The sequence below is a fragment of the Pygoscelis adeliae genome, unplaced genomic scaffold, assembly GCF_000699105.1.
Source record: "Pygoscelis adeliae isolate BGI_AS28 unplaced genomic scaffold, ASM69910v1 Scaffold650, whole genome shotgun sequence".
Lineage (NCBI taxonomy): Eukaryota > Metazoa > Chordata > Aves > Sphenisciformes > Spheniscidae > Pygoscelis > Pygoscelis adeliae.
The window spans coordinates 14682-31247 of NW_008823878.1; the positions used below are offsets into that span (position 1 = coordinate 14682).

Consider the following 16566-nt stretch of genomic DNA (forward strand, 5'->3'; position numbering starts at 1 on the left):
GGCGGGGGGCCCCCCTGTGCCCCCCCCTGTCACCTGCCACCACTGCAGAGAGGCCAGGAGCCCCGGGGCTGAGAGGGACCCTGCGACACGAGTCCCAGCACCATGGAGCCTGATCCACATGCAGGCAACCACTGTGCAGGCACAGAGCTTGGGCCGGACACCCGTGGGCAGCGAGGGCTGCCGGTAGCCACATGCAGGCACTGACGGCACCCCAGAGCTGCCCCTGGGTCCCAGGGGCTGGCACAGAGCCCCCCCCGTCCGGCTGGGACGAGGCAGTGACAGCCGTCCTGGGGCAGCGGCTGCACCTCTGCTGCCGTCTGGGGGACTCTGCGGAGGCCGGGGGAGCAGAGGCTGCTGCACAGCAGCCCCATGCTGCCCGTCTTCCCGCTGCTCCAGCCCAGTGGCCGTTCCCCTCCTCGCTTCCCCTCTGTCATCTCCGTCACTGGCACGGCCGAGAGAAAAGGGACTGAGCTCTCACCTCATCAGTTTTGAGAGAGGGAGACACAGGCATTTGCTTCCTTCCCCTCCAGCTCCACGGTGAGGCAAAGCTGCTATTTTAAACCCTTTAAGGATGCAGAGAGCCAACCACACTCCAAAACTAAAGCAGATTTTGGGACAGGCTCCAAAAGCCAGGCCGGCAGCTCCCCCAGCCAAACAGAAAATAAAAACAGTGCCTTAATCCCAGGCTGCTTAAGCAGCTGAGAATTTAAAAGGTGGTTTATAAGGGGGGATATAGTTCTGCATTGTTGGCATAAGGTGCTCCTTTATGTAACAAAAACTCCTCGAGTGGCCCAGGGCTTTAAGGTGGTATGTACGGAGAGATAGTGTTACAGTCTGCTGGCTGCGCTGCCGGCGAGGGGAAAGGACTTGAGTCACTTCATTCCTTAGGGTGGTACGTAAGAACAGAGTTACGGTTTGCTGGCTCATGGCGGTGATGTGTTCAGAGTTGGACTCCTGCAAGCGCTTCTCTGCCATCCTCTCTACCACAGGGTCGGGAAGCCGAGGAGGACAGGCAGAGCCTGCTTCAGGCAGAGCCCTGCTTGCAGCTTAACCCTCATCCTGGTGGCTCTCCAGCCGGGCAGGGAAAGACGGACGGACGGACGGCCAGGAGCCAGCCTGCAGTGGTGGTTCAGCCGCGCTGCTGTGCCTCCCCACGACACCCCCTGCTCACCTCGGCGAAGAAGGCGGTGGTGGTGATCCTCTGGCTGTCAAAGACGCTGCTCAGTGTTGGGATGAGGTTCTTCACGATCAGGGGGAGCCGGGGGCCGGCGTGTCGGGCCATACCGCTGCCAAGAGAAGCGGCATGCGTCACCCGCGCTGGCTGCCCGCGCCAGGGGCTACAGGCAGCCCCTGGACCCCGGGGAGCTTCAAGGAAGCTGAGGAAGCTGGCGAGCCCCTCCACCCAGCGGTCTGTGAGCTATCAAGCGCAGCGGGGTGCTGGCACTGAGCCCTGTGCCGTGGGGCATCAGTGGGCTGCCACAACGTGCCTCTGCCGAGCCACACCTCCTCCCCGTGCCACAGGACAGGCAGCCACAGCCCAGGGTGCTTTGAGCACCACGAGCAGCAGCGGGACCACGGGCAGCCAAACGGGCAGCGCAGGCAGCTCCCGTCGCTCCACGTGCACAGGAGCATGTGAAGCAATGGGAGCTGCCTGCGTTGCCTGCGCTGCCCAGTGCACAGGAGCTGCCTGCGCTACCCGTCTTTCACGCCTCTGCAGCCTGGTGCTGTGCAGAACCAGCATGTTGACATCCAGGGCAGATAGGGACGAAGCGCAGGGCAGGACCGAGCCCACGCCTGCTGCGTGTTGGGCACCCTGGCAGGAGCCTGCTCCGGCGGACCTCGGCCAGGAAGGACGGTTTTTGTTTTGGATGAGACACTCTCAAGTGTTTGTGAGGTTCAATAAAGCATTTTTGCAAATACTGGAAAATCCCAAACTGCTCGTCTCCTCTGCAGCCGTCCAAGAGCTATTAATGGTGCTGGGTGGAGGGACAGTGAAGTCCCCAGCTGAACCGGGCTCCACCGAACCGGACCGTGAGCTGCAGCCGTCCCTCGGCCTCGCAGCCTCATGCCAAACTCGCTGCCGTTGGCACGAGGTTGCACAGCCGCCATGGGAAGGACAGGCAGCCGCCAGCCAGCCGTCTACAGGGATTGGATGCTGCTGTAGCGGATGAACCGCAAGGACATTGCAGCAGCAGCGAAAGGAGAAAAAACTTCCACCCGAGACCTTTTGGTGTCTGTCATACCTTGGTTAGACAGGAACAGCGAGCCTGAGCGCTGACGGGAGCACAGCGAAGCAGCCGAGAGCAGCAAAGGTTTGGCTGACGTGCCTGAAGAGCTGCCACACAGCCCCAGAGGGGGGCACGCCGGGGAAGCATGGGACGGCAGGCACACCGCAGCAGAGCCGATGGCAGCCGCCAGCTGCATCCAGCCCCACCGCGCTCCCAAGAACACAGCTCATCCCCCGTGGGCTCCCCACCCGGGCTGCTTCCAGCGAGCTGGGGACAGAGCTGGCCGCCCCATGGTGGGCAACAAGGCAGAGCCCCACTGCCAGTCCCTTGGTGATACTGCGGGAAGCCGGCAAGACCTTCCACCACAGGCTTTGATGCATCGCAGCTCCCCCAGGACACGGCGCACTCCCTCCCCACTCGCTACAGGGTGCTGTCCCGCTCCCAACGGCCACGGTGCAGCTCTTGCACCAAAGCTAGAGGAGATACCGGAGAACCGGTGCGTGGTGACAGCATCTTACCCGGCGAGCACGGCGATCCCGTCGTGGTGCCTCTCCGGACTCACCATCAGCTCCCAGCCGCCGGCACTGCCCACGGCCCTGGCGACCTCCTCGCTGCCCCCCCGGGCCAGCATGACCTTCAGCGTTTCCACGGCACAGCTGGGGAGAGAAGCATGGCGGTTAGGTTAGGGCTGCCTGCCCTGCCCGCAGCCCTGCCCGTCTAGCAGGTCGCAGAGCAGCAAACGAGGGGAGTGCTGGGACACGCGGGAGGCATTCGGGTGCTTGTGGAAGGGATGAGTTATGCGAGGGCTTTAGCTGGAGAGAGACGAGCCCATAACTCACTGCTACTTCCATTTACGCCGTGACGTTTGCCGTTAAAGTGATCCAAGACAACAGACTGAAAAGTAAAGAAGTCCAGAACTACTTTAAGGAGGGGTTTTTTGCATTAATATTTTATAGGTAGGGATTATTTTGCTGCAAGCACAGAGCAACATATGGGAAACATACATTATCCTGTCAAAACAAAACAAATATTAGCAATGGATAAATCTTAGCCTTCAATACAAGCAAGAGGAATGTAGTTACCACACACATAAAGAAAACAGAATTTAGTAAGAGTGTCTCAACACAAAGGTCTTTCAGCTTTTGAACTGGGTTCCTGCTATTTTGGCTTCTCGTAGGGATGGGCCAAGTTGCGGTGACAAGGGACTGGTGCTTGGAGGGACCATCACCCCCGCCCAACCCGAGGGGGCTGCAGGGTGGGGGCACCCCTGGGTCTCCGCCGCAGCCACATCCTCCAGCAGCTGCAGGAGCCCCAGAGAGCCCGGCTTGCCTTAACGAAGGACATCCAGTCACGCCTCTCACATGTCCCAAGTGGAGACTAACAATGGAAAATAAAACACTGACCCTCCGTACGCACGGAACACAGGCCCTGCCATGCCAGACCTGAGGCTTTCGGCAGTTTTGTGCTGCGCTTGTCTGTATGTTTCATCAGGAGCCGGGGCTGGGATTTCTCCAGGGATGAGTGCCCGGAGGACCCACTCACACAAGCGGAGCATCCTTAAGGGCCAAAGCCAAGCACCTGCCCATGGCAAAAGCAGAAGGAGCAGGGAAGGAGGCAAGCAGAAGAGCGCAGGTTTGCTTTTCTGCTTGGCACAGCCACGTCTAGTGCGCAAAGCAAGAGGTCTCCGCTGCATCCCCGGTGAGCCTGAGCAGAAGCTGGCTGGTCCCGTTCTGCTCTCATGCATGGGGCACACAGCGGCCGGTCAGGCAGCACGGTTCCAGACCCGTAGGGCAGACGGTGCAGAAGCCTCAAGTCTGCCCTGCAAAACCCACCCAGAGGAGCCATCGAGCTGGCTCCGTTAGTGACAGCGAACGGAAAAGCAGGACCACGAACGCTTGCTGAACTGGCTTGCTCAGCTCTTATGAAAAGCCCAGACTGGCAGAGAGTCTTTCAGCACGCTTTAAGCATCCCCGCATCGTGAAGACTACAGGACAAGGAATTAATTACTAATTAAAGAAAACCTTAGGCGGAAGTATTCTTCCACCGCCTATCCACACCAATCTGCCGGTATACGTAACAGTCCTGGCTTTACTGTTTTGGAGTCCGGCCACACAGGCTTTTGGAGTTTTTCAAACAGTTTTCAGCTAGACACAGCCCGAGCTGCTGCAGCGCGCACAGCTCCCCCGAGCCGGCTGCAGTGCTTCCTTTCCGTGAGCTGTAGCCGAAATTACTAAGTGATGTGCAAGAGTCTCCACTTAGAGAGGTCCTTCCACAGAGCAAGTCTCTGACCTTGAATATCCCTTCCAGCAGCCTGGAATAAAACCCAGGCTCCTTTTTCACTACAGCACTCAGTTTAGCGGGGAGGTACAGCGTCCACTTCACGTACTCCTGCCCATTTGGAGCAGGAGACCCAGACGCCTGCCAGCTCTGCCAGCCCAGCAGCGGGCAGCTCAGCTGCCCAGCAGCTGAGCATCGGCCTCCAGCCTCGGCCGGGGCCGAGCATCGGCCCTGCGGACTGGGTCCAACAACAGCAGAGCTCTGCACGGGCTCCAGCACCGGCGCTCAGCAGACACGCGGCTGTACCTCTGCCTACGGCGTGCCCATCCCCGTGCTCTCGCTCCCCCAGAAATCATCACTGCACACCGCCGCGGCACTGGGCATTTACCAGCTCTCGGTCCGTCCAGCCCCAGAAGACTGAGCCAGTCTCCCTGCCCCAAGACAAGGTTGACCTCGTCCTGGTGTGTTTATCCGGTATGTCTCCAGTCCTCTCAGCCCATTCCTGGGGTTCTCGCCCTCGCTGGCAGGGAGCTCCCCACCCCCAAAGCCTAACCTGAATCGCACTCCAGCTTTGGTGCAATGGAGAACCCCCTCCTGCAGCATCGTGAGGACCACTAACATTTCTGCAGAGCAAGAAAACTCCATAAGCCTCAAAACTCAAAGCTTGCATACAGGTGTGAACCTGTAATTTAGTCCAAGAAAGCTGCAGTGGGATTTATTTTCTTGCAGCGTAAGAAAACAGCAACAAAAAGCCTCCTGGCAGATGCTCACGGACAAGAGAGGCCAGTGAGGGCCAAGGAACTTCCCACCAGCTCCTTGGTTTTGGACAAGGTCTGACAGGAAACGTCCCAGCACCAGCCCGGTGCTCACGGGTGGCTCCTCGGGAGGGACCGTTCCTGACGAAGCCCCTGCATGCTGGCTGCGGGATTCCCGCTCCACTCAAACCTCCCTGAGGTTTCGGCTCCCAGCCCGCAACTCTCCCGCTCCTTAACAAGAGCTAAAAAGCCGGGAGCGAGCGCAGCGGGTTAGTCCCCACGCAACCAGAGGCTGCTCCTGCAAGACAGATGGTTAAAGCTGTTCATTCACAAGGTTTGCTTTTTCCACAGTGTCCTATAGACACTTCCTTCCTTTCCAACAAAAGCCCGTGTCTTCCAACCTCCCTTTCCTGCCAAGCTATCATATTCACCTTTACCATCTCTCTTTGGCATTTAAATATCATGAAGTCTTAGAATTCAAAACGCGTACAGGAAATTACTTTGATATTGTAACCAGCTCCTGGGACAAGGCTGGAATTTCACATCCCCGCAGTTTTTCTGCGTGTTGGACAAAGACTGCTCCCCCTCCATCAATCAGCGATGACTTCACGGACGCGCAGCCACGGCTACCTGCCTGCACCCATGCACAGCAGGAGCAGAAACGGGGCTCGGAGCAGAACCACTGCTCCCTCCGGTCTGTTCCCAGAGGTTTCTGGCAGGAGCCGGCGTGACGCAGCCCCTCTCCCTGCTCCCCAAAAGCAGGCGGCGTCAGCGGGGACTCGCAGCTGCGATGCACATCCAGGACACGGCTGCTCTGTACCAACACCTGCAAGATCAAGCGGAGATTTGAGAAGCAGCGCTAAGAAACCCAACACAGTGCATGCGTGCCAGCCACGTCTGGGGAGCGGCGATGAAGGAGCCTTTTTCCCTTCTTGAGGGGACAGACGCTGCATGTGACCCACCGACTGTGGTCCCAAGGGAGCGAAGCGGAGCATCGCCAGCACACCTGCATTTGGACTAGCCCTGGCGATGCAAGCCATGGGCTCGGACCAGCGAGACAACCCCTCCGGTACAATCCTGCCCAGCTTCACCCAGCAAAGCCCGGGACCAAGCTGGCCGCCTCGATCAGCAGCAGCAGGAGGGAGCCAGCTTCCAGCAGAGCTGCTCCCTGGGAGCTGCAGGAGAGGGGCCGGGGGGCTCCCCCATCTGGGATGTGGGTGTCGAAGAGCTGCTGGCTCCCGCCGATCTTCTGGCTGGCACATCGGCTTTTCCTGCCACAAGGATCCAGGGACTCTCGCATCCCGAAGATTCACTCTTGGGATCGACAGCTGCCTTGCTGCCGCGGGAGCACCCAGACAGAAGCCTGGGGAGGAACATGGGCTCATCCAGCCCCAGCCCTGTTCCACGGACGGAGCAGCGGTCCCAGCAATAGTTCAGCACGTTCTGGTTTGTGTCCCCAATGCTGTTTGGAGTCCAGACACTTTTGGAGGAAGAGCAGTCATTTCTGGCTCCTGTGTCTCCTTTCCTGGGAGGCAACCAGTTGCTTCAAGTTTCCTTCAGTACTCCCGTGTTATGGTACGGGGTCTGGCTGGGATCTGCCCGTGCCTCTCTTCCAGGAGTCGTTAGGGGGAAGAGCATGACGAGAACAGACAGTTCTGGCTGCATGAGCCCAAAGCCACAAAGGCAGCGCGAGTGTCCGCTCCCGTTGGGGGGGATCTGCACGAAGCCACCCCGAACCGCGGCCGCTGCTGTGCAAAACACCCCGAGGGGACGTGGCAAGTGCCACAAGCTTGTGGAGTGACACTGCCAGCGCCAGAACGGCCACGGGGCAACCCGTGCTCAGCGTTAACCATCCCGCTCCTCCAACACATCGGGTTTGTTTAATTTTATTCTAACATGTGGTCTAAATAAAACACTAATCAGATAGCAGCCCTGCCATCCAGCATAACAACCTGTTTCCACTCATTACATCTCCCTGCTGGAAAAGTCACCCTCCGCGTGAGCAGCGGCTTTCCGAGATGAAGACAGGGCCCACCACGGTACGGCGGCAGACAGGGGGTATTATTGCTCGGTGTGCCCAACGCCGCCCTTCCAGTCACTCTGCTCGGGATAAGGAAACGGCCTTTCTTCACCATTGGGATTTGACAAATGAACTGTCAAGTGATGCTACAGCCCTTTTAGTTCGCTGCCGCTTTGTCTGCTGTCTTTGTGGGCTCCTCAAGGCTTCCCCCCCGCCCCCAGACTAATAATAGCCTGTAAAAAACCCAAGTCTGGAAACCCACAAGAGGATAAATCTGAAAATCAGGGCACAGCTTCCTCCCCACAGGCCGACCCAAGCTCCAGGGGAATCTTTAGACATTGAGCTGATGGAGGGAGCAAGCAGGTGGCTGGAGAAGCAGCTCCAGAGAAGGGCTCCCGGCCCCCTGATCCCCCGGTAAGCCTGCAGCACCTCCTGCCATTGCTTCCTCAGGTATGCGTTTCACCCCAACATCCCCATAAATTCAAAGTGCTTTAAAGCAAACGCAGGTACCGCTCATCAGCCAGACCATTTGCTGCAGGACAAGGGCATCTGCAGTCGCACCAGGGCTGCCCCACAGCAGACAAGAAGAGGGGCTGAAGGCTGAGGGGCACCAGCGCTGTTTCAGACACTAAATCCAGGGCAGGCAGCAGGCAGTGCGGGCAGCCGGGACGGCTGATGTGCATCGGCACCCAGCCCAGCCCCGCAGCAGCTCCATGAGGGTCCCCAGGCAGGCAGAGTCGCTGCGTGTGGGACCAGGCCCGTTTGCATCTTATTCACAGCCACACCACCTACGGAGGCTGAAGAGACAAGCCCTGGTCCTTTCTCCTACAGATCAAGGCATCCCCAAGGTAGCCCAGAGATGCAGGAGAGAAGAGCAACCCCTTCGCGCTGCTCAGCACAGGCAGGGTCCCGCAGAAGCACTGGATGGAGCCACGCAGGGCACGGGCAACGGCTGGAGAAGCAGCACTTTGCACCAACCCAGTGCAATGCCGGCAAGAAGCTGGAGACCTGCATACGTCAACGGGACACGCTCACGGGTCCGGCAGTCCTGGCACAACCCAGGTTACAGCCTCACGTTCCCGGGAGGGGACGCGCTGAAACCCAGGGTGGGGAGACTCCTGCAGCTTGCCTAACGCAGGCTCTGCCTTCACGGCGTCCCACCTCTCCCAGCACAAAGGCTCTGCTGGAAACGACCAGGAGCTGACGATGCTCAGCAAGTCGGCCAGTGCTGCGCTCGCAGGCTCAGAGCGACGTGGAACGATAACCTGCACTGGATGCGGACCCTTGCGCGGGACACGGACCCTGCACACCCAGACCTGGCAGAGGGGTGCAGCGGTCTCCTCTTCCTCTGCGGCCAGGGGAAAGCCTCGCTTGCAGAGGCCCTTTCAGCATCCTCACTTTCGAAAGAGGGCAGATGCACAGGGCCAACGCAGGTGCTGCTCTGCACCAGCAAACACCCTTTGGTGTTTGAACCGGGCTGTTTGGCTTGAGCAGCAGATTATTTAGCAGCTGTGGTGACTCTCACCTGGGTTCAGCAATTGGCCCTTTGGGGTTTCAGGCGCTCTCACAACAGAGAAATCATTTTTACAGCACCACTCTTAAAATCCAGGAGAGCCAGCCCCAGGGAGAGGCCAGGACCCGAACACACCTTTTAAAAAGCTGCGGATCGCACCCTGCCAGGCCAGGCAGCGCAGAGGCTGTTGGCATCCCAGGTGGGCGGCGTAGCACCCGCCCGGCACATCGCCACTCCATGCAGCTATTCGACAGCATTTGCCAAGACCAGAAGACGCAGCGACCCTACGTGCCGGGGCAGGGGCAGCTCCTCCAGGGAGGAGCACAGCCCTGGCAGGCAGATACCCCAGCCCACAGTCGTACTGAAAGCGTCCTGCGAGGCCCCATCCTTTCCAACGTCAGCCAAGCCCAAAGTGGGCCAGTGTATTTCTGCTACTCTATGAGGGCCACTTACCAACCTTTGACAATAAAGTGTTAATGTTGGGTACAGTCTTGGCTGGAGGTAGCCAAACCGTTACGGTTTTGCTCAAGTTGGGATGCCGTGGGCAGAGGCCAGGGGAAGGCGAAGCTGCCAGCAGCAGCTCTCTGCACATGAAGGGAAGTCCCACCTTCATGGAGATCCTCAGCACCGCAGACGCACGCACAGGCTTGGAGGTTGTAAAGGGAAAGCTCATTAAAGGCTGGTGATGGGCAACACCACTAATTTCTAAGCCCTCTGCCAGAGGAGCCCCACAAGCAGGAGCAGAACAAGCCAGAAGCGTCTGCAGAAACAGGGGCCGGGCAGCTCGCCGCAACCAGGCGGAGGGCACAGCAGCTGGAAAGCGGTTGTTCGGGACCCGAGCCCTCCCCCCCCGACCCCTGGGTCTCCTCCTCAGCGGCGAGGGACACCACGGGCTGAAAGCACCGAAGGAGGACAAGGCAGATGCGGTGGCTCGGCACTGCCACCTCTACGTGGGGGAAGACGGCATCGTGGCCCGGCTCTGCTCGCTCAACGGGCAGCAATTCGGTGTGACCGAGACATGCTGCAGCCATCAACACGACGAAGCCGAAAAGTTTGCTCTTTCCAGCTTTCCCTCCTCATCCTTCACGGAAGCGGAGCCATCCTCCCTCCCCAAGAAATGCTCATCCGCCCCCGACCTGCCCAGCAAGACCCAGGGGGCCCTGCCGAGACCCGCTCCCGAAAACCAACGGGGCTTTTTCGGGAGGCTGCAGCAGTAACCCAATCCAGCAGGGCTCTGGCACCGTGGCTGCCCGAGCTCTGAAACGCACATCTTTCACTGCGGCTGCAGAGGCGGCTGATTTAATGCTTCCCAGTTTAGAGACTGTGTTCTGCAGAAGAAAACACACCAAAAAAAAGAAAAAAAAAAAAAACCAACCCAGAGCCCAAACCGCACCAGGGGTCAGGCTGTCATACCTAAGGCGTTATGGCCCGGGTGTTATTACCCAGCCCTCCGATTACAGACGCAGCACACGCTATTGTGTTTGTACAAACAAAAATGAGTTCCACATGGCAGGTAGGCGCGTTCCCTCCGCACCGGCCGCCCAGCGCCCCGGCTCCGCGTACCTGCAGGGATGGAGGCTCCGGGGGGCCGGGCCGTAGCTGCTGCTCCTCCTCTCCCTGCTCTGCAGGTTCTTCGGTAGCTGAACACCCACAGTGCAGCTGACGCGCAGCAGGAGAGTCACAAACAACGGCGGGTAGAGTCCCAGCACTGCTGCCCCAGACTCCGGAGCAGACATGATCTCATACAAAGCACATGTGGCCTGGAGAGAGAGCGAGCGCGCGGGAGAAGAGGATTAGGAGGGGATCTCCCACACCACACTGATATCTGTTAGTAAATAACCCAGCGAGGGGGTTTTTTTCTCCTTCCTGCAACACCGAGTCTAACAAAGCATCGGCATCTATCCCCAGCGTAACCTCCCCGTATCCCACACGCGGCTCCAACGGAGCTACAGCTGCTATTAAAAGCGCTGCTCCTCGGGAAGGCTGGGTGTTTCCAGCCAGGGGAGGTTTGAAGTCTGTACCTGGGGAAGGAGAGCAGATCTGAGAGCTCAGGTTTTATGGGCAGGAAGACGACGCACAAAGAGAGCCCTTCGCAGAGCCCTATTCCGGCCAATTTAAAAAGCCGTAATTACACAGCACAATATAGAGGGGTGTTAAAAACAGAGTGGGGAGGGGAGGAGGGTTTGCTTTCAGTGTGGCTGATTCTGTACCATCTGCATTTGGTCCTTCAGAGGAGGAGGAAATTTTCACAGCTGCTTTACTGCTTAGAAAGCTGCCAAGCTGGGTTTATTTTTTCTGAAGGGATAAAATGCAAAGTGGTGTCCCTTGAGGATGGACACCTGAGAGGCTTTTTACGAGCCTGTGGATTAGCTCTAATAGGCATTACACAGCGATGCGTTATTTCCAGAGTCCACGCCTGGCACAAACCCCCAGGCCAAGGAAACGAAAAAAAGCGTTCCAGGTGTTGGTGTGGGGAACAGCATCCTTCACGGGGCCGGGGCCGGGCCGGCAGCGGGACACTTACAGCCAGGGGCAGAGGGGTCGCGATGCGCTCGGATCCGCTGCCCAGCAAGAAGCACTTGCTCTCCTTGTACGGGACATCCCTGTTCACCTTCTCCAGCAGCTGCTCCAGGATCTGTGAGGTGAGGGTGGGCTCGGTGGCCAGGGACCTCCACATGGCGCACGTGTGGCTAGAGGAGAGGAGGGAGGGGAGCGCTGCTTTGGCACCGGCTGCCTTCATTTACTCGCTCCCCCGTTTGAGGAGCGGCAAACGTCGGCCCCCTCCCCGGCGCAAGGGACCACGTCACCTGCCGCACAGAAATGCGGACAAGGAGTGCGTCACCGCCAGACAGGAGCCACCTGGCTCACCAGCTCCGCCGCGACGGCAGCTAGCGCCTCGCTGCCGGCAAAGCCGGCACAGAAAGCGGGAGCCTTGCAACAGCAAGCCCGGGTGGGAGCCGTCCTGGGTGGCTCACGGGAGCTGCGTGCAGGGAAAGGCTCAATGGCAGCCTCCTGCGATAGCAGAGGCCGTGCCGTGCGATCCTCACCCAGCAGCTGCTCTTGGACAACACCCAGAGCCGCCCTGCAACCCCAAAACCCCACGGCTCCCCTGAGACCAGCAGCCAGAGAGCTCCTGCCTTGCCCCATGCACTTTGCAAGCCTGCATGCCATGGTAGGAATGGAGCAGCAGTTACAGTACAAGGAGGAGGATGACATCTGCTCAAGGCTCAGCCCAGGGCTGGCGCCGACTCGTTCAGCAGCTTTGGGGTAGGTGGCCTGCTCCGCAAAGCAGCACCGAGCACCCCAGCCACGCTCGGTGCTCCGGGGCCAGCTTTGCTAGTTCCCGCTGCCAGCGCCTCTAAGCCCAGCAAGCCCCCCAAAAGGCAGCTCCGGCAGCAAGCGACCATGCTGATCCTTGAGCGCGCAAAGGAAATTCCAGCAGGGTCTAATTACTGGGGTAAGGAGCCAAAAGATTAGCTGCAGCTTAGGAGAAAGCTGCTCCAAAGCCTAGGCACCGCGAGAGCACGTGCAGGCACGGGGCCACCGTGGCAGGGCAGGGCAGGGCAGGACCTGTCAAAGGGCAGCGAGCTGCCCAGCAGGCTGGACACCACCACGCTCTTGTGCTGGGAGGCCAGGATGTAAACCGTCTGCTGGGCCGCCTTCCGGATGTGCTCCTCGTCCACCTCCTCCAGCTTGCTGTGGATGATGCTCATGATGTCGGGCACCTGAGGGGAGAGGAGACGGCGGCGTCCAGCTGAGGGCCAGGACATGCCAAGCACTTGGGATCACCGTCAGACAGTCCCTGCGGCCAGGACACCTCTGTCCCTTCCCCTCGATCGCAGCCCAGGCAGGTAACAGGACTTCAGGAGACAACATGGGTGGGCAGACCATCAGGCAGGGCAGTTTATCTTCCCGGTTGAGGGAAGTCTCCCTGCTGGCTGGGTGCATGCAGAACCACAGACCTCTCTGGAAGCCAAGGATCCTTCCCCACCCTGCCACCCAGGAGATGGAGGAGGCTGCAGGGTATTCCCAGGGGAAAGAGGACCCGGCAAGGACACACTCAACCCCCCAGCCACAGCCTTCTGGCAAGGCACTCGCGCTAAGCTCCAGCCTCGACACGGGTGCAGCGAGAGGAGCTCAGCAAGCGAGTTCCTGAGAGGAACTCAAGCTGAACGCAGGGAGACACCTCGGCACTCGCTGCAAGCCGTAAAACGCATGTTAAGACAAATAGGAAGTTCACGCGCAGACCAGGCCTGGCAGCGAATTCCTGAGATTAAGTGCAGAGCAGGCGAGCGCTCTGTCCCCAGCTGCGCTCGGGTCTGCCCCACGGACTCCGAGGCTTAGCATCAGTTCAGATTTCAGGATCTGGGCTGGACTGGATCTGACCAAAAGGTGAGTCATGTAAGCTGGAGCAATCCCATGTAGGATAGAGGCTAATAGGTAGCAAGGAGGACTTTAGCAGAAGCTCTAGCGCAAAAGAAAGCCCGAGGAGTAGCTAGAGACCTGGTGTTTCCAATTACTGCAAGAGAAAGGAGGAGCTTAGCCCTAAAGGTAGTGGATTAGACAAAAAAGCCTTCTGTGTCCACCACCTCTAAGCCCTGCAAGCATTCAGACGGGCTTCCCAGCCAGGAACCCTGGGCTCCCCCAGAGCCTGCAAAGGTTTCACAGGGAGCCTGAGCCCTTCTGGTAAAGTGAGCTTCTCTGAACTCCTCAACCCGAGCGAGAGCCAGACCGGAGCCGGCCTCGCCAGCAGCCGCCGCCTCCTACCACACAGCAGCCTTCCCCGACCGCGAAGACGGAGGAGGAGCGCGCGAGCGCACGTGCCCACAGGAAACGAGGAAGGTCGGGAGCGACGGCCCCCGAAAGCTTTGGGGCAAGTGTTCCCCTGGCCAGAAATGCAACAGCAACAGCCGATACAGAGTCCCTTCAGACAGGGGTTAAATGCCTCCCTTCTTCCATCAGGGCTGGACCCCTCCCTGTGCCGGGCATCCCTCTCCTGCCAAGGGCTTGCCCCTTACTGGAGCATCCCTGCCTGTACCAGAGAAGCCCATCACCCCCAGCAAGCCAGCTGCTGGAGCTGCAAGCGGGAAGTTATCAGGCTACGCACGTCAGAAGAAAGGGAGGCAGCAAGCCCCCGCTGGAGCTGCCTCTCCAGGGCTGCATTTGGACCACGGAGGCAGTGCCGAGGCCAAGCAGCAGCAGCTTACCTTCTCCTGCAAGACGCCTCCGCGCTCCTTGAGGAGGGAGTTGATCATGACGGTGGCTGCTCGGGAACAGTTCTTATCGGGGTCCACCAGCCCCTCGAACATGGCGAGCAGGAGGCTCATCAGCTGGTCCGGAGGGACACGCTTCCCAATCACCTAGGGAGAGGGCAAGCGGAGTTAAGCAACAGGTTTTTGTCAGTCTCTGAAGAGAGCAGTCCCTTCGATGACACTGGCAGAGCCCAGATGAAGGGCCCCCTGCGCAGCTTCCCCAGCTGCAGGCAGCAGGACGGCCGTTCCTTGGCTCAGCGCCCTGCAGGAGCATCAGCCAGGAGCCCAAATCGGTGGTAATGGAGGGGAGCAAGGACCAGGCCACAGCCCCGAAGGAGGCAAGAGGCCACCTGCCCCACACTGTTGGCCAGCGTGGCCAGATAACCTGGGGCTCTCTTGGGATGGGTTGGAACCGCACAACCAAGCCATTAACTCTGCTCTGGCCACCACCCAACCGCTGGGAGGATGCTCCCCCAGGTCTCATCATGCTCTCCAGACCTGATAGTGGAATAAGCCGCTAAGTAGATTAGTTAGTAGGGGGAATGTCCAATGGAGTGACAACATTTGAGGAACGGCAGCTTTTCCAGGAGAAAAAGACACTACTAGCTTCTCTACAGATCCAAGTCCTTCTGGAGCAATGCTTGCAGAGCTCTCAGCATAGAAAATGGCCATCAAGGAGGACTTCACCCATGCAGCTCTCAAGAGCAGAGTGGTCACCCCTCATCCCGTCCCTCACCACCAGAGCCCAGATGCTGTCCATGTCATTCAAATCACGGTGGTTTGAGAGCCACATTTGGACCCCCCTGGGTGTAAAGTTGCACTGAACAGCTTTACCAACACCGCTCCCATACTGGGAGGCAGCCAGAAGCCCAGTGGCTGCAGCTCCTGAGCCAACCACCCCATGCTCCACAGGAGAGCACAGCCAGCAACAGGACCTCAAGGGCTTCCTTGGGCCAGCAGCTTCCACTGAGGAGCACGACGTACCAAAATCTCCACCCTGGAACATGCTGGGGCCCCGTGCAGGTCCTGTAGGGCTGAGCTAGACCACGTCCACCTTAGCTTTTAGATGACATGGACAGAAACCATTTGCATTATCTACAGCAAAGTAAGTTTTCGACCCCAGCACTGGGAGCGTTGATGGCTGAAGAGTTCAGGCTGCCCGTCAGACCTCTGAACGGAGGCACTGAGCCACAGCACAGCCAGGCACAGCCCTGCCGGTGTCCTCTGTGCCCCCAGACCGTCTGCATAGATGTCCTCGTTGGGGCCCTCATGCCCAAAGCGGGGACCAGCAGCTTCCCACTGGGGGCGAGATGCTCTGAGCATCCCCTGGCCAGGCCAGGGAAATTCCCCAGCCGGAGAAGACTGCAGTGGCTTGTTTCCTGGTGCAAGACTGGGGCTCCCCGGCAGCCTCCAGACTGTGCGGCTGGTCAGAACAGATGAGGCATCAACTCCTCTGCAGCTCCCGTTCCACAGCTCCACCACCCTGCAAAGACCACGGCCGTGCTGGATTTGCCCTCCACCTTACCATGGCAATGTTGTTGCAGGTATGGAAGAGAATGGTGAAGTCAGGCTCCTCCAGGCCTTTCTTCAGAGCTTTCAGCCCTTCCACCATCTCATCTCTGTGATCCCGGGCGAAACCTGGATTCAGAGGGAGCATTCAGTGAACAGCATTCCTCGTATTTTACACCCACAGGCTGCAGAGAGCTGGGTTTTACTCGCGAGCTGGCCCAGCTTTCAGGAAGGGGCCAAGAAACCAAAGCTGCTGCCAAGGGCCAGAAGAGCTTGCCCTACAAAGAGCCACGCTGCTCCGGAGAGCAGGACCCAGACAAAGTCCTCTCCTGGCGCTGTAGGTGCTGTGCTTTTCTCGATGCCTCCATCTGAAGTGGAGGACTGACCTCTCCTGGAGAGAGGGAGAACGCCAGGCTGAACGGCAGGCTCGGAAGCCTGCTCGTCTGCACTCGAGCGTTGGAGAGAGCCTTTGAAACCCAAACGCTTCAGTGATGTTCTCCACCAGCCCTGCTTCTGCAGCAAACCGCATTTGCGGGTCACTCCTTTGGGATCACGTACGTGGAGGGATGGGATGCGCACCCCTCTGCCCAGCTGCGGAGAAGAGGGCTCCTGCTGGCGGCTCCGACCACCCGAGCGGCGAAACCACCCTCCACCGCCCGTGCCCCCACCTTCGTAGCAGAGCTGGATGTAGAGCAGGCAGTAGACGCAGTCGACAGCGTGCTGGCGAACGCTGGCCAGGGAGTCCGAGCAGCGCGGGGAGAAGAGCGCGATCAGGACGCCAAGGTTGTAGAAGGGGATGACAGTCTGCAGGGATGACAAACACAGGTGACGCTAGCAAGGAGAGTAGAGGGACACTTTTAGCAAGGACAGCATTTCCCTACCGCCGCGAAGCCCACCTTCGCTCCCCGAGGGGAGGGACGTACGCACGAGCCCCAGCAAGGCTCACCACCAGCAGCTGGTGAGGGGTCTGGAGAACAAGTCTGATGAGGAGCGGCTGAGGGAACTGGGGGTG

General features: G+C 59.2%; 1 protein-coding gene across 1 annotated transcript in view; it reads right to left on the minus strand.

Annotated features, from left to right (window-relative positions):
• Window positions 1-16566, minus strand: part of MROH6 (maestro heat-like repeat family member 6) — a 55456-nt gene that overhangs the window by 6219 nt on the left and 32671 nt on the right. Inside the window, 8 exon segments of the mRNA XM_009334583.1 lie at window positions 1172-1286; window positions 2747-2884; window positions 10357-10553; window positions 11318-11483; window positions 12364-12518; window positions 14001-14153; window positions 15571-15683; window positions 16223-16358. Coding sequence (XP_009332858.1) covers window positions 1172-1286; window positions 2747-2884; window positions 10357-10553; window positions 11318-11483; window positions 12364-12518; window positions 14001-14153; window positions 15571-15683; window positions 16223-16358 — 1173 coding nt within the window.